General features: G+C 33.1%; 2 protein-coding genes across 2 annotated transcripts; both read left to right on the top strand.

The window, feature by feature from the left end:
- Positions 1-1,940: 1,940 nt before the first annotated feature.
- On the top strand, positions 1,941-12,139 carry LOC132747043 (proline-rich transmembrane protein 1-like). Its single transcript, XM_060736354.1, has 4 exons — positions 1,941-2,097; positions 9,659-9,819; positions 10,221-10,352; positions 11,606-12,139. The coding sequence occupies exons 1-4, from the start codon at positions 2,019-2,021 to the stop codon at positions 11,774-11,776; spliced, it is 543 nt and encodes a 180-aa protein (XP_060592337.1). The 5' UTR covers positions 1,941-2,018; the 3' UTR covers positions 11,777-12,139.
- A 1,120-nt stretch (positions 12,140-13,259) lies between these two features.
- LOC132747040 (trafficking regulator of GLUT4 1-like) lies at positions 13,260-20,692 on the top strand. Its single transcript, XM_060736351.1, has 4 exons — positions 13,260-13,343; positions 18,172-18,284; positions 19,689-19,820; positions 20,226-20,692. Exons 1-4 carry the CDS (start codon positions 13,328-13,330, stop codon positions 20,364-20,366), a joined length of 402 nt encoding a protein of 133 aa, XP_060592334.1. The 5' UTR covers positions 13,260-13,327; the 3' UTR covers positions 20,367-20,692.
- The last annotated feature ends 741 nt before the right edge of the window (positions 20,693-21,433 follow it).

The raw sequence follows: 21,433 nt of genomic DNA, 5'->3' as shown, positions 1-21,433 counted from the left end.
AAAACGCTAACCCATCTGTACACTGCATTGCACTGCAGTTAAGCTTAAAACAGATAATCTGTAAGGCATTAGCTAAATAGTTCAGTATTTTGAGTCATTGGATAAGGTCACACTTAAAGGTCAAATATTAAAAAGTCTTCATTTCATAATAAAAAGTCTTCATTTCGTGTCCGATCCTTAGCTTTTTAAACAACTGAACACTTTTTTAAAATAACTTGGCACAAGTGATAACCATAATGAGACGATGTGCAGAGCGCAATAATTGGGTTGCTTACCCCAAGGTAAAGGTCACATCTAAAGGTCATATGTTAAAAGTCTTCATTTTATAATTATAAAAAGTGTACATTTCGTGTCCAATCCAAAACTTTTAAACCACTAAACATTTTTTTAATAACATCGCACAAGTGATTACCACAATGAGGGGGTAAAATTTCTAACAGCTAAATATTGATTAATTTACCCCATTTCAAGGTCACTTAGGTCACCAAAGGTTTTCATTGCATAATAAAATATCTACATTTCGTGTCCGCTTCATTACTTTTTAACTGCTTGACATATTTTGAAATTACTTTGCACAACTAATAACCATTATCAGATGACGTGCAGAGCGCTATACTTTGGGTGTTACCCGAAAGGTCAAGGTCTCACTTTAAGGTCAAATGTTAAAAAGTCTACATTTCGTGTCGCTCCGTAAGTTTTAATTGCTGACCTATTTAAAAAATAACTTGGCAGAATTGATCACCATAGCAAAATAATTTGGGTTACTAGCTCAAGGTCATGGTCACACTTAAAGGTCAAGTGTTAAAAGTCTACATTTCGTGTCTTCTCCATAACATTTTAACCATTGCAGAGGGCAATAATTAAATTGCTACCCCAAAGGCAAAGGTGATTCTTATAGGTCAAATGTTAGAACGTATACATTTCGTGTGTGTTTATAACATTAAAACCGCTGCAATGTTTTCTTTGCAGAAATAATCACCATTATGACACTTTTGGCAGAGAATAATAATCAAGTCAAACCCTGAAGGTCAGGGTCACACTCCAAGGTCCAATGTAAAAACACCTATTTTTCATGTCCGCTTTATAACTTATTGACAATTCAAAGGATTTAAAAGCACTTGGCAAAAATGATCCCACCATGACACAATCTGCAGAGCTCAACATCCAGGGTGCTACCCCAAGGTCAATGATATATATTATCCATATTTTTTTTTTTTGACAAATAAACACCAAATAAACACCATCGTGAGACTATGTGCTTATGATATGCGTGGCACAACATCAAGGTCATGGTTGGCAAAATGTCATGAAGTACACATTCATGTTCATTGCAGAAGGAGATTTAGCTGTCCTTCAGAATTCCTTTTTAAAAAAGAACCAACTTTACTTTAACCTTAACAGTGAATGCAAATAGTCGTGCCATCTTAAACGAAGGTTTAAACACACTGGGCAATGAGGGGTCAAACACTTCGGCAGTGGGGCAGTGGTGTATTCGCCACAGAAGCTGTGGACAGATATTGCTTCCATTTCATCTTCTCACCCTTTCAACCTACCCCCGTTAACTCGATTCCCGTAAGAGACTTGTTTCTAGATAATTAGTATTGAAGATATATTACGATGTTATATAAAATAAGTCCTGACCACGAGATAATATCTTGAGGCCTAAAGAGAATAAGTCGTGGCCACAAGATAATATGTCGTGACAACGAGATTATATACTGAGGCCTCAAGATATTAAGTTGTAGCCACAAAATAATACGTCGTAGCTACGAGATTATATATTGAGGCCTCAAGATTATAAGTTGTAGCCACAATATAACAAGTCGTGGCTTCGAGAATATATTTTGAGGACTCAATATAATAAGTTGTGGCCACGAGGTAAGAAATATCCAAAATGTCACCTTTATTCCTGCCTTTTGTGCAATGCAGCAGTTTAACCATACAGCAGATTCGATCAACCCGAATTACAAACGTTAACAAATTGTTCTAAAAATAGACATCCGGTTATTTACAAACGCATGTATACCGATGTAAACAATTTTACTGATCTACATAGAAAAAGAAACATTGGGATACAAAAAATGGCGGAGAGGGCAGGTACTGTTAATTATATCAATTTCTATTATTTTTTAAAGTGGTTGAAAGATTAGATTTCAGAGCTCTCAAGAATTTGCCATAAAATTGTAATACATGCTCATTAAATGAGTTATTAAATGTTAATGTAGTTCTTCTATGCACGACATAATTGATTTTCTGATTGTAACATGGTGTAATTTAGTACATGTAGTTCTTTGTGGCTGGGCTTGAACGAAAAACAATCGAAGAAAAAAATCTAGATTTTGATAAAAAAAAGGTGAGAATTATTTGAAATTTAAATTCGTATTTAAGAATTAATGTGTATAGAATCTATACATACTGGCAACGATTTATATGTCCAATAACTTTCCAAACACATACTTTTCGTGACTGGTTTTGTTTTTCATGTGTATAGATTTATATTTGTTTTATTTTTACTGCACCATAAGAACGATTCATTCAGTTCCTGCTTGAAAAGTATATGATTTATCGACAGTCGTTCTATAGTCTTTACATAAAGGCTAAAATGATTTTGCAGGAAACAAGTTATATTTTTTAATTTCCGTTTTACATTTGTTACCAGTGGTCGTTACAGTGCAGTATAAAAGAGTTACCGAAATCTGGACATGGCTGCCATCTTATAGGTGATTCACTTAACATGTATTACAATACGACATATCTGTTTAGGTGTCGAGTGTCTCTTTGAGTTTGGGTATAAAAGAAATTAATTTAGTTGTCTATGAATCGTAGCGGAATGCATTCATGGGAATATGATTTTTAAGAGAGCCAGAGCTCGTTTTTTTTTTGTAATTATATTATTTCAGCAGTCTGTGCCTTTCATAATAAGTGGCGGCGTGACAGAGTGGTTAACGCGTCACACTATTAATCTAAGGACTGCTGACCGCGTGGGTTCAAACCCTGTCAAAGGCAAGCCGTTGTTTCCTAAAGCAAGAAACTTTACATTCGATGCTTAGTACTAGTTAGTTCCAGGAACGGATTCGAGATTGTTTCAATAAGCTTCTAGCTTCCAAAACAACCGAACTAAAATAAATTAGTATAAACTAATAATTTGAACATTTGTTTTGCAATGTAAACGTAAATAACTTGATTCAAATGCCGGTGGTTATATAGTGCATAAAATGATTTTCGTTTTTTATGTTGGTTTGTTGAAGATATAGTTTGATTTTATTAACCTGTCGATTGCATACTGATTATACGTTACGTGCACACAATATATAAATCTTCGATAAATTTTCGGTAAGTTCCGTGAGATGTACGCAGTAAGATATGATTTAATTTTAATGTGTTTTTTGTATTAATCATACTGAGCGTTGTAGCGCAAAAGGGTAAACTGCGGGGTTGGCATAGCGCCAAAATGATATCGCAGTTGTCTCTTCCTTGATTTACTGTTAAATAATAGGCAAAGCTTATTTTGGATATCATGACTGTAAATCAATACATTTCAATAGAAAACACTCATCTGAATACTGTTAAGCTGCATTTTATGATAATCACAATGTTTACGAAAGCATATTCTCTAACGGCGACTCAAACTAGAAATTATTATAAATAGTTTGGTGTTGGTGAGAGAGGGCAATATTACGTTAACCAGTTCATAGAAATCGATTGCTACTACATGTTTTATTCTTCTGAAAATTGTGCAATATAGTTATGTAAAATTATGTCCTGAATGATTGATAAACGATGTGTTGTTTTATTAACTTATCGTGAAATTAACGAAATGTATACAATTGATAAACGGTGTGTTGTTTTATTAACTCATCGTAAAATTAACGAAATGTATACAATTGATAAACGGTGTGTTTGAATATCAAGATTCTAAAGATCTTGATACATACGGAATATTATGTTGTAGCAGTTTTCTGAGGCTTTGTATTTTTCTACGAGCAGGGTGGAAATTGATATCTCGCGAGACCGACGATCGAACGAAATATCAATTTACCAACGTTGCGAGTAGAAAAATACATAGTCTCAGATAGCTTATACAACATATTTTCCTTTTAAAATATACCTCTTCGTTTTATTCAGAAAATGAAATGCAGTTGTCAAGAAATAAATTCATGACTGACGGATGAATACGTAATTCTTGCAAAACCGGTCACGCCTTTTTAGCTCACCTGTCACAAAGTGACAGGGTGAGCTTTTGTGATCGCTTTTCGTCCGGCGTCCGGCGTCCGTCCGTCGTCCGTCCGTCGTCCGTCGTCCGTCGTCCGTAAACTTTTACTTTAAATGACATCTCCTCATAAACCACAAGGCCAATTTCATCCAAACTTCACAGGAATGTTCCTTTGGTGGTCACCTTTAAAAATTGTTCAAAGAATTTAATTCCATGCAGAACTCTGGTTGCCATGGCAACCGAAAGAAAAAACTTTAAATATCTTCTTTTAAAAAACCATAAGAGCTAGAGCTTAGATATTTGGCATGAAACATCTTCTAGTAAGTGTCTACCAAGTTTGTTCAAATAAAAGCCCTGGGGTCAAAATTGGCCCCGCCCCGGGGGGTCATTGATTTTCCCTATATGCATATAGTGAAAACTTAAAAAATCTTCTTTTAAAGAACTCAAAGAGCTATGGCTAAGATATTGAGCATCAAACATGTTCTAATAGGTGTCTATCAAGTTTGTTCAAAGAAAAGCCCTGGGGTCAAAATTGGCCCCGCCCCAGGGGGTCATTGATTTTCCCTATATGCATATAGTAAAAACTTAAAAAATCTTCTTTTAAAGAACCAAAAGAGTTAGAGCTAAGATATTTAGCATGAAACATGTTCTAATAAGTGTCTACCAAGTTTGTTCAAATAAAAGCCCTGGGGTCAAAATTGACCCCGCCCGGGGGGGTCATTGATTTTTCCCTATATATGCATATAGTAAAAACTTAAAAATCTTCTTTTAAAGAACTCAAAGAGCTATGGTTAAGATATTTAGCAACAAACATGTTCTCATAGGTGTCTACCAAGTTTGTTCAAATAAAAGCCCTGGGGTCAAAATTGGCCCCGCCCCGGGGGTCATTGATTTTCCTTATATGTGTATAGCAAAAACTTAAAAAATCTTTTTTTGAAAAAACCCAAATAGCTAGAGTTAAGATATTAAGCATGAAACATCTTTTAGTGAGTGTCTACAAAGTTTGTTCAAATAAAAGACCTGGGGTCAAAATTGGCCCTGCCCCGGGGTCATTGATTTTCCTTATATGTGTATAGCAAAAACTTAAAATCTTCTTTTGAAAAAACCCAAATAGCTAGAGTTTAGATATTAAGCATGAAACATATTCTAGTAAGTGTCTACAAAGTTTGTTCAAATAAAAACCCTGGGGTCATAACTGGCCCGGCCCCAGGCGTGTCATTGTTTTTAACTATATGTGTATAGTAAAAACTTTAAAAAAATCTTCTTTTAAATAGCCCAATGAGCTAGAGCTTAGATGTTTAGCATGAAACATTTTCTTATGGGTGTCTACCAAGTTTGTGCAAATAAAAGCCCTTTGGTTAAATTGGCCCTGCAATGTTTGGGGGGGGGGGGTTGGGGCGGCCTATATACAGGTGAGCGACCTCAGGGCCATCATGGCCCTCTTGTTTAATTTTGGTTCCCGTTTTCAAATGCAACGTTATACAAATCTAGATCGAAACCGACTTCAAAATAGTCCGACACTGCCATATATGGTACCGTATTTATCACTAACATAATACGGAAATTTCTATCCTTTGAAGTGTGTTTGCGCTTCAAGATTTGCGTGTATTTTAGGGAGAACATTTATAGGTATACATGTATAATATAAAATAAGTTATTTTTAAACAACTTGGAGAAAATGTTTAGTACGTGAATTCGACGTGTCTCGTGAAAGTCTTATCTTAAATATGTTTTTAATATCGCGTATAAAGGAAGCACACAATGAATTAGCACCAACATTTGTGACCTAACTGGAATAATTAATGTATAGAAAGTTTTCATGATAACATTGTTATTCATTTTACGCACCTCTGTGTACAGCGTCTGAAGACGATCATTTTGAATGCCATCGTCACTGTTCTAACTTATACTTATACATTCACTTTGGCACCATAATCACTCGCGTACGGGACCGCGTATTGCGGCGGGTATTTTCGATCCTGTACATCTGCATCTAAATATATTTACGTATTTTCAGGCCTAAAAAAATTCATTATCAAATGAACTCAATCTATTACTTATAAGATTGGCCAAACCTTACGGAATGATAAAAAATGGCAAAGTCAACAATTTGATGGAAGTTCCATGTGTTTATCTCAAAGGCCAATATCACATTTTCAATAAAATTGTATCAGGTTTTCAGTCCTACATGTTATTAAATTGAAATGAGCCGCGTCACTACATAACCAACATAGTGCGTTTGCGACAAGCATGGATCCAGACCAGACTGAGCATCCGCGCAGTTTGATCAGGATCCTTGCTGTTCGCTATCAGTTTTGCTACTTGTAATAGGGTTGGTAAGCAAACAGCATGGATCCTGATCAGACTGCACGGATGCGCAGGCTGGTCTGGATCCATGCTGGTCGCAAACGCATTATGTTGGTTTTGTCGTGACGCTGCTCAAATAAGCTTTGAAAGTATGCTGGCATGGAAGTCTGTATTTAAGTAGCACCCTCATCTTATTCAGTTTGTAGAGGCATTATCGCATTTGTATGCCATAATTGTCAATTGCAATTAAAATATCCGTTCGTACACGTTCATACATATTCATTAACAAAGTAGGCCGATGCTATTTAAGTAAATCTTCTTTTAAATTATATATACACATATAGATCAATTTCTTGAATCCCGTTTCATAGAACTAATGAGACAATTTTGTGATTTTTTTCTTGGTAAATTGTGTAATAAGTACACTCAGTTAAACGTTGCAATTGTTGGATAGTTATGTTCGCATATTTTGTGTTAAGCTTCGGTTAATATAACATTCGGTTAATATAATAACAAGATTGCGGCCTTGATTATTGGTCATACATGAATGCGCTTTGCATAAGAAACACCCAGAATACAAGGAAGTTTTAAAACTTATATATATATAAATGTATAAAATCATCTGTGTAATTTCAACATTTATTCTGTCAATTTGTAATGTCGAAATTGGTCTATTTTCTGTTTCGTCTCAACAACGGTGCAGACACCTAGGAACGGTTACGGAAGGTCCGCACCGTTTACCCCTTCTCTCGGTTCGAATTTCATGTACATTTATTTACAAAAGTGTTTAGTAAAAAAATCATATATATCTTATGTTACATATATTGTGAAGTTATTGATCTTAAAAAGTCAATATAAAATAACAGAGTTGATATGGATAAATCGTCTAACGATTACATATGAGCCGTGTCATGACAAAGCCAACAAAGTGCGTTTTCGATTATCATGGATCCAGACCAGACTGCGCATTTGTGCATACTGGTCAGGATCCATCATGTTTGCTATCAGTTTCTCTACTTGCAATATGGTTTGTAAGTGAACAGCATGGATCGTGATCTGACTGCGTGGATGCGCAGGCTGATCTGGATTCATGCTGGTCACAAACGCACTATGTTGGTTTTGTCATGGTATGGCTCATTATATAATTATAAAAAAGATCCCGACACTTTCTCGAGGCATGTTATCTTTAAGGTTATTAAATGAAAAAAATTCAAAACATAATTTATTAAGGTTTGGCTTTTAAAATAAAATTGTATACATGAATATTTACTATGTGTCAACTTGTAAACGGAAACAAAAATGTGTGTTTACTTCTTAACATTTATACGTTATTGCGTGCGCAGATGATGTAAAGTAACGATTTAAGACGGTCGATCATGACAGCTGCATATGTTTTCCTGTATGTAAATAATTATGTGAATGACACGGACTCGGTAAACTTCGCCAATATCCGGTTTCAACCAGATGAGTAAAAATAAGTGGAGGTAATCATGTCAGTGGAATAAGATTTTGAGAAAAGCAAAAATAATGACAGTTCAAGTAACGAATAATACACAGGGTATTTTTGCTTTTTTACCTTTATCTGGTATTTTTTTTGCGGAATGAAAGTGATATTTAAAATGTGTAAATTATTTTCTTTGTCCAATTGCCAATATTTTACTTTTGAATTTGTTTTCAAAATTACATGAAAATTAACATGAATCTGGAGGCATACAACTTTAAGAAACTTATTTTTAGTATATGTATGGCTTCTTATGTAAATAAAATTATCGATAATATTCGATAAACATTTCCACGCAATTCTGGCATCTATATTTCAAAATTTATTTGACAGCTCCTTTGTGAGTGAAAGGGTCAAACTATAGGCATATTTTATCATGTCTTCTTGATAGAAAAAACGAATTATGACAGGAACATTTTTTTTCTACTACTCTTTTTTTCTAATTTGAAACTTTCGGACTGTTTTTTCGGCACAAACCGTCACCAGTACCGTTTTCTTTACCGTTCATTTAAACGTCACGTCTTTCTGGATAAGCAAGTCACGTGCCAACGAAATTTTAGTCAAAAACAAAGTAAGACGTTTATAAGAAAACAATTAAACATCAATTCTGAAGAGATGACCTCCATAATGAGCACAATAAAGAACTGGACGAATACAACATATGTTACTTATATGCTTTAGAAGACACTTCTATTTCAAATGAAACCAAATTTACCGTACGGTTTACGAGCTACGGACATTTTTTCCGACCTTTGGATAATACAAGAGCCCTTAGTTTGAGTATAAGAAGAGCCCCTTTTCAGAAAAGAGCAACCTCATAATCATGAAAAACAATGATTTATTAATCATTGTTAAGAAACATTCAGATAATAAATACATGTAAGGAAAATGATTTCTTCTACTCAAAATGTTTGAAATTGTTTAAAAATGTTACCCTTCCCAATTTATCCCAACCTATTTTGAACGATTGTTTGACCATTTTTCTTACTTAGGGAGCCTTATTCAAAATATATCTTACATGTCGTATATTAAGAAAATGATCGACTGTTTTCAAAGTTTGCTTGAATTTTTTAAAAGTATATTGGTTGATCTTGTCAAATATTAAATACTTTTACAGTGTTATTTTGACTTCATTAGACTTTTGAAAAGCATGTTCATTGTTTGTTATTCACCAATTAATACCTATAACAGTTATATAACTAAAACAAACACTTTCTCCGAGAGGGATTGGATACATAGCTAAATAATATTAAAAGAAAAAAAGAAAGTTGACACTTCAGAGGTTTGAACCCACGCCCTTAGTTTCAATACAGTTCACAGTAAGTTCAGTCTTTTTGAATAAATGCTGTTTAAATTGTTAAATTGTCAAGAATTTTCAAAACGAATTTGAAATACAGTTTATTTTTGTCTTTATTTGAGACAAATAGAAATTATTATAAATATCATACATTGCCATCAGCCGTCTATGTCTATGTATTCCAAATAAAAACGATGTTTCAAAGGTGCAGTTTGGTACAAGTTGACTGGATGGAACCTGTTATGTACTGTTGAGACTGACTGTTATAAGGACTTGCACTGTTCTGATAGGTAGTTTGCCATTGTGCTGTGTATTAAATTGTTTTTTTCTCTCTTTGTAGGATACGACCAACCCGGAGACGAATACACAAATAAGCATGCGAAATTCGGGGTGGATGTTTCATCCCCTTACCAGCCAGGAATTCCCCCACTGCAACAGGGATATGGCCTGCAGCCAAACCCATTTCAACAATTATATCGAGACGACACAAATACTACAGTGGTACAAATTTGTGTATCATACCATTTTTATATTTTTAAAAGATTTACCAGCTGGGAAATATTAAAAAATGCTGAATTTGACATGAATCATTTATTTTACAAAAAACTTTAAATGTTTTATTTTATTCAATGTGTTCAATCAATCTTTGTCGTTGTCAAGTAAATCATATAGCAGGATATTTTATTATAAAAAGAATCTTTTCTTGATCTGTGCCAGTGTTTATACTTTACAACCTTTCATATTAAAGCTCCATGCATCTTTTCGAGGCCTTTATATCATTATTAATTTTGAAGAAATACATGTTCATGGTTCAATAATGAATGGAAAAAAAATGTCAATTACTTATTAAAATCGCAAACGATAGGTCTGTCATAAATTGGCCAATGCATGTTTTTTTCTAGGTTGTTACTCAGCCACAAACTGGCACCGTCATTTACCAGCAGAGACCCCCAGATTATATGCTTGTATCTGTTTTAGCTTGTCTGTGTTGCTTCTGGCCTACTGGTATATGCGCCATTTACTATGCAAACGAGGTAATTTTAACAATCTATTATTATGAATAACAATAAGTTTACACGCGTGGTTTCACGTACGAGTAAAGTCGCTGTGAATAGTCAGCTGTGCACTGTGTGGCAGTGAAAAGCCGAATAAAATGCTATCTTTAGATCTGCGCATTAAAGGGTAAAAGTTTACGACTCGGAAATTACATTACGTTTATAACAATTATAGAACTAGTTTACTTCTGTGACAGGACTGGTACGCTTATGTCAATACCAGAGAAAGCTAACAAATAATTGAACAAGGAACAGGACATCACAATTATATACACGCTCGTAAACGTTTATCGTAATGTCCTGGAAATTAATAAATTAATTATATCCGAATTTAACGATATGTTAACTGTTTATAAACAAAAGATCAGCGATACCGATCATATCAAGAGAGACATGCAAAACTTTAAAAGATGTATAAAGACCATCAAATGGATATATTGAACAATTCAGATGTTTTGTGGCAATGAAATGCAACAGCCTTTGCACTCTCATGCAAAACAGTTTCACTTTAGGAAAGATAATGTGTTCACGAATAATTTAATTCTAGCCATATTGTCTCGGTAAATTAGCCTAATTCTATAAGATCATACAGTTGTACAGTGAAATACTTGTATACTGCCATAAGAAAACATTGTCTTTCCATTTTAAAAATCAAGAACTATAAAATGGGTCCATAAGTGAAAAACTGAAGTATGTTTTTATTTACTTGTAATTTTACGACTCGCAAAATAGTTGTGTTATTCCGCAGTAAAGCATGCGTCTTATTCAAAATTATTTAAGACTCGGCTGCTGCGTTATATCAGCTCTATAAGAATGCTTACTGACTAAGACGCCAATTCACTAGGTATATTGTAAGAACGGCTTGTGCCGCTCATGTTAGTGCGTTAATAGTGCGTTAATAATATTTTAGGGCTACTAAAAATTTTAATGTTAAGTTTTTAATGTTCAACCTTTGGTCTAGAGGTGCATTTTTATTGTTGGCTAACATCATTTGGTACGGCTTTTTTGCCTTCTAGTGTCTTCATGTCAACTAAGATGTTTTCTAGAGGATTATAATTAAAGTAACTATGTGTAGCATTAGATATATGAGCACCTTTCATGTAAAAATGTGCCCTTTAAGTAAGCTCAATAGGTGACGTGTTTGTTCCTAGAATGCCAAATGTTATGGAATTGTAATGCAAGTTTTTATAAAACCCTTAAAGTATTATATGAACTATATATATTATTTAAAGGCAAACAATTTGGCAAGTGCTGGCGACTATGCCGGGGCAAGAAGGATGTCTAACAACGCCAAGAAGCTGATCATAACCAGTGTGGTTATTGGAATTATTGGGCTGGCCGTTTATGTTGCCTTGCAAGTGGTAGTGATTAACGAATCTTACAGAAGCAGCAACAGTTACTAGTGAACTTGTAATAACGGTAACTTGCGCAATGAAATGACAAAAAACTTGTACATAAAAATAGCAATAACTTTAGCCCTTATAAATATAAATACGAAATCAAACATTTCAATGGAAATACACATTAAACTTATAATTGACTGTTTTTCCATCATATGTTCATATAGATTCAGTAAATGTACCAAAAATGACTAAATATACCACCTTCCATAAACTATCATTGGATAATAATACATTTGCACATATATGGATGTAAACACATATTCTTACAGATTTTGCATGTCGAATTTGTTTCAAATAACATCAAATTTCAAGAAAGCTGGGTTCGTCAGAGAAGGTCAGGTGGCGATCGGTACGTTAATTTATCAGATCAGTTCATTATTTATTTAACAATATCATTGCCTTTTTATATTCAAATAAATGAAATACTTAATCAGAAATGACGCTTTATATTTAAATGACTTCCAATCATTAATATCCATGTATTGCAGCATAATAATATGCATATTAAACACATCTAATTATGATATTTAAGGTTTATAATTTTCAGACAAAACGTTTCTTTTTCTCAATAATGAGCGTCTGGTTTATAAGGGAACTATAACAAATAATACTACTGGATGACACAAAGGGCTTTTTTTAACTTTTTGTGAGACACATTTCATTTCCGAACCATTTACAAAGAGTTAGCCATTTGTTAGCTAAGGTATATGCGAGTTTTTTCCATTTGTGAGCATGTAGCAAAAAAATAGACTATTTGTCAGCTAGAACATAATTACGTCTTATAATGAATATTAACAAATACAATTATTTATATTTAAGCTGTTCCTTAACAATAGTAAACATTATTTAATTCATTCTTGATCTTTGATATTGAATATGCATGAAAACTCATTGTTTTTTAAATTGTTAAAATTGTGCAATGTTCATATTTTCTGCATTACTGTAACTTTCCTCCATACGCTAAAAATCTGCTATAGTTTTAGAATGAATATGTCTAATAAAAGTGAAAATTATATCGTCTTTAAAAAAATTGTTTGAGTTATTTATTTTCTTTCCTACTGCAATCTTTTTCTCCAAGTATTTATAGGGGTGTCTGTGGTCGAGTTGTTTTAATGTCGTTGACGTTTTCATACCCGTTGTGGCGTCCAATAATCTTTGATTATTACCACAATAATCTTTGATTATTACATGTAAGGAAGCAGTCATTACAACTAACCAAACTTCGGTTGTATATTTATCAGTATCTTGTAATGAGAGGAGGCACATGTGTGACCTCGCTTTACATCACTAATAAATAAATCGTGTTTTTAAATGGATTAAAGAAAAAAAATAATATAAAGATATAACAAAGCACTGGTTTATTTCCATGTAATTCAGCGGATCATGAGAAACACAACCCAGATATTTGTATGCCTCCAATAAAACTTTAGCAAATTTATACTTTTTATCTTTATTTTTCTACAAACTTGCATTCAGTATTTTATAAACACGTGCGCAGCGTTTTTAAGGCGATTTCAGTTGATCTATAAAAAGATAAAAGCGTGAACCAAAATGGCGGAGAAAGCAGGTGCTGTGAATTTCATGATTTTGTTCTATTTTCTACAGCCATTTAAAGATTTCATTCCTGACAATAATGTGTTATCAAACTATTATGTACATTATAAAACATAAAAGAAATCAGTTAAGAACTCAAGCTTGTTTTAAACGTACAATTGCTACAAATGCACGGCAAAATTATTTAATTGCTTTAAGATGTTATTTTAAAGTAGTTTAGGAATTTTATCAAATTACATTAATTAGATATCCATTATACACCTTGATGTTGTAAAATGTACACGTAAATTTTGATAAAATCTATGTAAATATTATTTATTTTATTCATAAATATTTGTATATCATATACTGCTTTACCTGTCCATTTACCTGATCACTATACAAACGTGATTTTCGTGACAGTTTATCTTTATCAATTTATATGAGCGCGTCATGACAAAACCAACGACCAGCACGGATCCAGACCAGCCTGCGCTTCCGCAGGATCCATGCTGTTCGCTATCAGTTTCTCTACTTGGTATAGGGTTTGTAAGCGAACACCAAGGATCCTGATCAGACTGCGCGGATGCGCAGGCTGGTTAGATTCATGCTGGTCATCATATTTGTTTTATAATCAATCATAAGGCTATTTACTATTATATTTATCGGTTCACATAGTTCACTTTATCACCCAAACTTTTTTTTTTTTCATCTTCATGTCCGACGATATGGTGTTTACTTAACTTAAAACAGTTCCTTTTCCTTTGTGGTAGCAGAAACTTGAAATGTTATCTATAATTTTCAAAAATCTTTTATTTCCTGTCAAAAACCCCATCTCTATATAAAATATATAACATCTGAGTTCGTTGAATTAGACGAACTATTTAGGCGGACTTTATCTATTTACCATATTTACCTCAGGCTGATAAAACCACAGGTAAACGTCGCGTGGCCATGACTTACACTATACCCCCGTTCCCCCTCTACAACCCAAAACCCTTAAACATCATCCAAACATCATATGTATTGACAAAAATAAATTTTCTGAATTTTTTTTTTTATGACTCTAAAATATTATAAAGGTATTTTACTCTACTTTCATTTTGCATAGAAATATCACTTGCATCTCAATTATCAGCGCATATATTCATCAATTTTTCACCGATCTTAACAATCCTGGTGTCAAATCTTAGATAAATGAATACTTATTAAGAAAACAACACTGACACCTTCGCTGATTATACGTAGCAAGTAATATTTAAGCCCAAACTGGCAACAAATGAAACTCGGAAGAGATCTGATTGCACTGTTTCGGTAAAACTCTCACGAGTAAAACACGCTAAATTTACAGTGAATGAATGTTTCTTTGTATTGCGTATTTAAATATGATAAAATTAAATTATTATTTTTAATTATTGTTCAATCAAGGCATCATATGAAACTATAACGTACCTTTTTTCCTATATGTCAAATTCTCAATCCAAAAATGAAAGTAAAATGGCGCAGCAGATTGTTTTCAAATGGAGTATTTTATAGTTCACATGAAAACCTCGGACCAAAGGGAAACATGTACAACTCTGCTGTGCCAATTTACTTTCATTTTTGGATTGAGAATTTTCGAGTTTCATTTGTTGACAGTTTGGGCTTGAATATTTCTTGCTACGTATAATCAGCGAATGTGCAGGTGTTGTTTTCTTAAAGAGTATTTATTTATCTAAGATTTGACACCAGGATTGTTAAGATTGGTGAAAAATTGATGAATATATGCGTTGATAATTGAGATGCAAGTGATATTTCTATGCAAAATGAAAGTAGAGTAAATGTCTTTATAATTTTTTAGAGTCATAATTTTTTTTTTCATAAAATTTATTTTTGTCAATACTTATGATGTTTGTGTGATGTTTTAAGGGTTTTGGGTTGTAGAGGGGGAACGGGGGAATAGTGTAAGTCATGGCCACGCGACGTTCACCTTTGGATAAAAATACTATGGCAATCGCTCTTTTCTGACTCGTATTTACACAATGAGTATGAACGGAAATGAATGACTCAACTGTTGTTATCAGTAGCATTAAAATGACCAATGTCGTTATATTATTGTGTATGCTTAACGTGAGTAAACATCAGATCTGTTTAAAGCGACGAAATCTGTCTGATTTATGTAGGGTAAATATTTTTAAAAAATAAGTCATTTATTGAACTTTTACGCTACTGCAAAAGTCCATGCCTTTCATAAATTGAAAATTGACACTTTCGATAAGAGATTAATAATTATGTCTAGAAAACAACTTCTGTGTTTTGTCGTTTTTAATAAATGTTAACTAGATAAGGGCATGAGTTTATTTAGTATAACACCAAACACATCATATCAACTGATGTCGTTCTTTCGAAACATACCGATACTTGGCCACTCATAATGCAATACGTTGAATATTGAAATAAATATTATTACTATTTACTGCCCTTGCCGGTTAGAGGCATGGATTTTCAGCTACCATTATTTTTCGTCATTAAGTGTAAAATAAAAGGAATTTAAATTCTATTCTTTGGATATTTGGACTTACTTATAGTTAATCTCATACCACCGAAAGAACAAAGCAAAAAAGAAACAAAAACAACTAGTTGAAATAAGAAACGCAAGTATATTTCGCCCTTATCGAATACATGTACACACCAATGTGTAAATACAACTGTTACTAGTAGCCACGTTGATAGGTACACTGCAAACCGGTCTGACGGATAGATGAGACCTACTGGTCTGAATACTTTATATTTGAAAGTTCGCACACAGTTTATTATGTAAGCCTGCAATGATGAATTATGGTCATTGATACTAGCAGACCCCAGGACCTTGTTCTTTCATTTAGGCTTTGTAGTCACCTTATTCATCGCCACCATCGACACAATTTTTACTGTCGGAACCAATAGAAAAAACATATTCCACGTTGGCAACCACTATGATGGAGGACATCATGATGGAGGACATCAAAAGCATGAATAACCTGCTTAATGTATCTGTGGCTGAAATTGATAATGTCGAAAACACAGTGAATTCAATTAGTATCAAACTGATTTGGAAATTAAAGTGAAAAATATTGATGAAAGGATGGTGGATGTTGAAATATCACATAATTATGTTCGTAAGCAACCATTATGATGAACAAAGCGAAGCTATATAAAAATGTTCAAGGTCAAATTGGCAATTTAAAGAAATTTGCGAGAATTAGAGACTGATATCAAAGTATTTGATGAAAAACTGAAGAGGATGAAGTATAAAATTTGTGATGCTGATAGTAAGAGTATGCAAAAAATCTCATTTTATATGGTATCCTAGAAGGACTTTCGAATTGTGTATCCACAAATGTTTGTATGTTTATAGCATGGACATTGCACAACCGGAACCGAAAGTAGAGAACTGTAAGCTGGATGTGAAAACGTTCATACAGGACAATTGATCTGTTCATTCCAGTAAAATGTTTTCGATAGAGCTCAATGTCTTGGAAATCCGTACTGGCCGAAAATATGGTTAAATCAAATAGCTACGCGGAGCGTGAATATGTTTGTACTGCTGCATTTAATTAAAAAAGAGACGAGCTAAAAGCAAACCAGCGTTGGGGTTAAGGTTCAAATTTCAAAGGAATGGCGTGATGCACGTAAACAAATATATAATGAAGCCGATCAGGAGCGGAAGAGGGGAAAAAGTGTGTTTGTTGGTGATCAACTGCTAGTCGGGAAATGCACTCAATTTTTTGTCATCAATATAGAAAGGTCACATGGAGTAATTAAACATTGTTTCGTCGAATATTAACGGTTTGGCCGACTTGCGTTCATTGAACGCCGCCTTTCCTTGTTGATCTTGTTTATCATATTTTGGTTTTTATGATTTAATCATTTTAGCTGCACTTTACGTGAATAGAGAACACGGCGTCTGCTTTAGCTCCCACCAAGATTTCTGATTAAAGATTTCTGATTAAATATTTCTGATTAAAGTTTTTCAACAAATAAAATATTATTAACAATTAACCTTTATTAAATGAGGGATAAACTGTATTTTTGCAAACATACGTCATATAATTACACACATCATTATATAGCACTGGTATATTTAGAAAAGCTTTCTTTTTTTATTTTCCTTTAATGTTTAATATTTTACTATATCTTTGAAAAACAGTTCAAACATAAGATAATATAATTCTTATACTGACAGGTTGTCAAATGCAAGTAAGGATCAATATTGCTCTTAAATAATCCTTTAACCATGTGCAATATAAAATTGAAGCTACATATTCAAGCATAAGTAATTGACATAACGTCAGCAACGTTATTCCGCATCGCACTTAATTTCCTGTTGGAAAAACAAAATCTTAGTGTTTCAGTAATTTTATCTCGTAAAGGTACATCATATCATTTTCAAGCATTCTTCAACGAGCTTCCAAAGAACAATTTATAACGCATCTGTGGCGTTAGTTTCTAACAATAAAAGATCGGGAAACGAATCTACCGCTTTACTAGATTACATTATACATCGTTTAGTATAGACCCGTAGAATATAGAGATATCGAGGGGTCTCTTTGTTGTTTATTATTTAGCCATTGGCAAATTTAGTTTACTACCTTAACTTTTGTGATATGACAATTATTTGAAACGATTTATCTAAAAATTTAACCGTTAGAAAAGCTGAAGGCTGTCTTTAGTGTATGTACTACAATTTCTCTCTGTGTTTTCGTAACTTTACATGAGATATAATGCATTTAATCTAGGAAAAGTATGAACAAGTATACAATAAATATTATACTTTTGTCTTGCATTGGTCTTTTATATTTGCGTTGTGTAGTTTATTTGTTTGTGATTTTCTTGATCCGCAGACGGTTACACTGATGATCATGCTAAGTATGGAGTGGAGGCTCAACACCCTGATCAGCCAGGAATTACTCGTATGCAACCACCCGATGGACACGACAAATATACTACAACAGTGGTAATGTTTTTGAAATTGCAGCAATGCTACCTCTAGGGGAAGAAAACGTTTTTTAAATGATATTTCATACCAGCTGTGAAATTTAAAAAAAATCCAAATTTGTACAAGTATATGAGCGAAACATACCTTTAATATAAAAAAGAAATGTCCAAGGCCGCTTTTAATCGACAAGACATTGTATTGAAAAAATATACTGAATTAAATTGAGATGGGTATGATAGGTGAAAATTTGAAAGGTTTCAATTATAAATAACTTAGGATATAATAACTGAGGGATGTTGCATGTATGTACAGACTCAATCAAACCGAGTTTGCAATTCTCTAGTAATATTGTTGTAATTAATGTTTCTGAGGGATCACTTTGTTTCTAGATTTTTATACTTCACAAAAGCAGGTGTCAATTGCTATGTGAAAGCTGTAAAAAGTTACCCCGTACTTCACTTCAGTGTCGTTATATTTTTCTGGTACATCGGGATCATTGATGCCAGTGCTATTGAATGTTGATAATTGAGTACCACTCAATCCGGTGGTAGGGGACGTGAGGGATGTTGCACATATTCATTATCCCTCATGTACAGACTCAATCAAACCGAGTCTGCAATTCTCGTGTAATTTTGTTGTGATTAATGCTTACGAGGAATCACGTTGTTTCTAGATTTTTAGGATGCATGTTTATCATAACTGTAGCTTTGTTCTTTAAGAGTTTTGTTTTTAAGTTAAAATTATTTGTCGAAATTGCTTACTAAGACAATAATGAACGATACCAACATGACAATCGGAATTTTTGACAAAGCACAGTTGCAAGACAAGGGGCATTATTCTGACAGATATATATGTGGAGTTATACATCTTTTAATCATTACAAACTTGTCAAGATTATTTATTAAGTTGAATGATTTCAAAATTATGAAAAATGTCATTATGGAATTGGAACACCTGGCGATCATGGCAAATGTCAGTTGTAAAGCAAGGGGCACTCAACTGGCATCAGAGTTATGCCCCGTGTTATCAAATTTGCCTATTTAGTAGAATTATTTCAAAATAAAGATATCAACATGCATCTTGGAATATTTCGTCATTTTGTCATTGCAGGACGTACTCGTTAGAGGAGGGGCATGATTCTGAAGACTATACTTCTGTAGTTTAGCCACTTTTCAACTTTTAAACTAACTGTTTGTCAAAATTACAAATCATTTGCAGTATGATTTGATATCAAAACTATCAACTTGATAGTGATTGCCCTATACAGACGAAAGTTGACACCATATGCAGTGCTGTTGTTCAAGGTTTAAATGTAGCAATTTTAGAAACAAATGTTAATTAACCTATACAGTTATATAACAGAAAAGTATTTAATATTTTACAAAAAAGAAACAAAAAGTTGTGTAGTTGTTTTTTCCCTAGGTTATAAATCAGCCACAAACTAGCGAATTAATTGTCCAGCATAGACCCACGGATTATATGGTTTCATCTATGTTTGCTTGCCTCTGTTGTTTTTGTCCTACTGGAACATTGGCCATCTACTACGCAAGCGAGGTAAGTTTAATATAAATAGCATTATTGAATGCTTACTACCTGAAAGGTAAATTATATACATATTCTTTAGATTTATGTGTGCCTTTTCTTCATAGATCGTTAACAAAATTTTTAAGTGTACATTAGCTTTTGGTGTTAATCTATAAAGGGTAAGCATTAGATCAGTTGTTACGGCATTTGGTCTGCTACTGCCTTTAGGTGAAGTGAAAAGGTTTTACATACATCTTTCTTTAAGTTTTCATTTTATGTCTATATGTATAAGATGTGAGCATTTCTCAAGTGTAACTTTAGGTGTATTAGAGCTCGTCAGTACGTGAAGCGTAAAGACCATAAATTCCAGATGTCATAAAATGCAATGCTAGCGTTACAAATCTGTTAAAGGAGTTCTTTTATTGTATTTTATAGGCAAACAATTTGGCAAGAGCTGGTTTCTATGCCAGTGCAAAGAGAATGTCTGACAAGGCCAAGAAGTTAATGATTATTAGTGTGATCGTTGGAATTATATTGTGGGTCGTTTTGTTGTTCAGACTTGACATTAAACGGTGATGCTTACTAGCACGTATAAATACGGTTACTTGTGCACTGAAATGACGATTATTTTTACATTTTAATGACAATTACCTTTGCCTTACCATAACAATTGATAATCAACAATTTCAAAATAAAAACATAATTTACTATTAAAAAAGGACAGTTGTGAGTGCTACATTAACATACTAAATCAGATATTCATTTACTTTACATTATCATTACCTTTGCAAGATTTTAGCAAGTCATATTCAACTAAATGAAAACTGATCAGAAATTGGGCGGTATATTTAAATGTCTTCCATGTATTGCAGTAATATAATAAATTTGTATGTACATGTATATTAAACATAACACTAAGAAGTCAGATTTCCTTAAGGTTAATAAAATTTTGAACAATCTTATTCTTATATCTTATACAAAGTGTTCGTTTTGCTTTAATTTTGTCACAGGGTTAAATTATTCCATGACACATAAGACCTAATTAAACATTTTGAGTGAAAAACACTTACAATCTTGCAGCACTAGACGTACAATGTGACAACCACCAGTTAGCCATTAGTGAGTCATTAGCTCAAAAAGTCCATTTGTGACCAAGTAGATAAAAAAGACCAATTGTCAGTCAGAACCTAAATGCAGGTTTAAATGAATATTGACATTAACATTTATTCATAATTAAGCCGATTTTAGAATATAAACATAACATTGTATCTAATCCATTCGGTGGTTCTTGTCAGGTGCCCGTTTGTGCATGAAATAATGTACAGAAAGTCTTTCTTCACAAGTAATGCTGAAAAGTCACTATATGACTTATAATCCATACAGTCAAACAAAAAACTTTCATTTTATATATTTGATGTTAAATAATTCACAAAATATTCCCTTGTTTGTTATAATTTAACAATATTTATATTTTCTACAACTTTCTTATAACACTTTTCTTTTATATGCTAAAGATCTGCTGTAGTTTCAAATCGTGTTTTGCTCATAAAAGTGAAAGTAAAATAAAAGTTATTTTTTCTAATATGTTCCCTAATTGAAGTTCATCAATTTCACAAACTATTGATAGTTTCGTCCGTAGCCAA

This window comes from Ruditapes philippinarum, unplaced genomic scaffold, assembly GCF_026571515.1.
Source record: "Ruditapes philippinarum isolate M1 unplaced genomic scaffold, ASM2657151v2 ctg9863_1_1_1_1, whole genome shotgun sequence".
Taxonomy (NCBI): Eukaryota; Metazoa; Mollusca; class Bivalvia; order Venerida; family Veneridae; genus Ruditapes; species Ruditapes philippinarum.
Note: the sequence above shows the minus strand (reverse complement) of the source record. Positions and strands in the feature narration are given on the sequence as shown.

Coding starts and splice junctions, on each gene's coding strand:
- LOC132747043 (XM_060736354.1), top strand. CDS start 2,019: ATGTATACCGATGTAAACAATTTTACTGATCTACATAGAAAAAGAAAC. Junction 9,820..10,220: donor ACGACACAAATACTACAGTG/GTACAAATTTGT, acceptor GTTTTTTTCTAG/GTTGTTACTCAGCCACAAAC. Junction 10,353..11,605: donor CCATTTACTATGCAAACGAG/GTAATTTTAACA, acceptor TATTATTTAAAG/GCAAACAATTTGGCAAGTGC.
- LOC132747040 (XM_060736351.1), top strand. Junction 18,285..19,688: donor ACAAATATACTACAACAGTG/GTAATGTTTTTG, acceptor TTTTTTCCCTAG/GTTATAAATCAGCCACAAAC. Junction 19,821..20,225: donor CCATCTACTACGCAAGCGAG/GTAAGTTTAATA, acceptor TGTATTTTATAG/GCAAACAATTTGGCAAGAGC.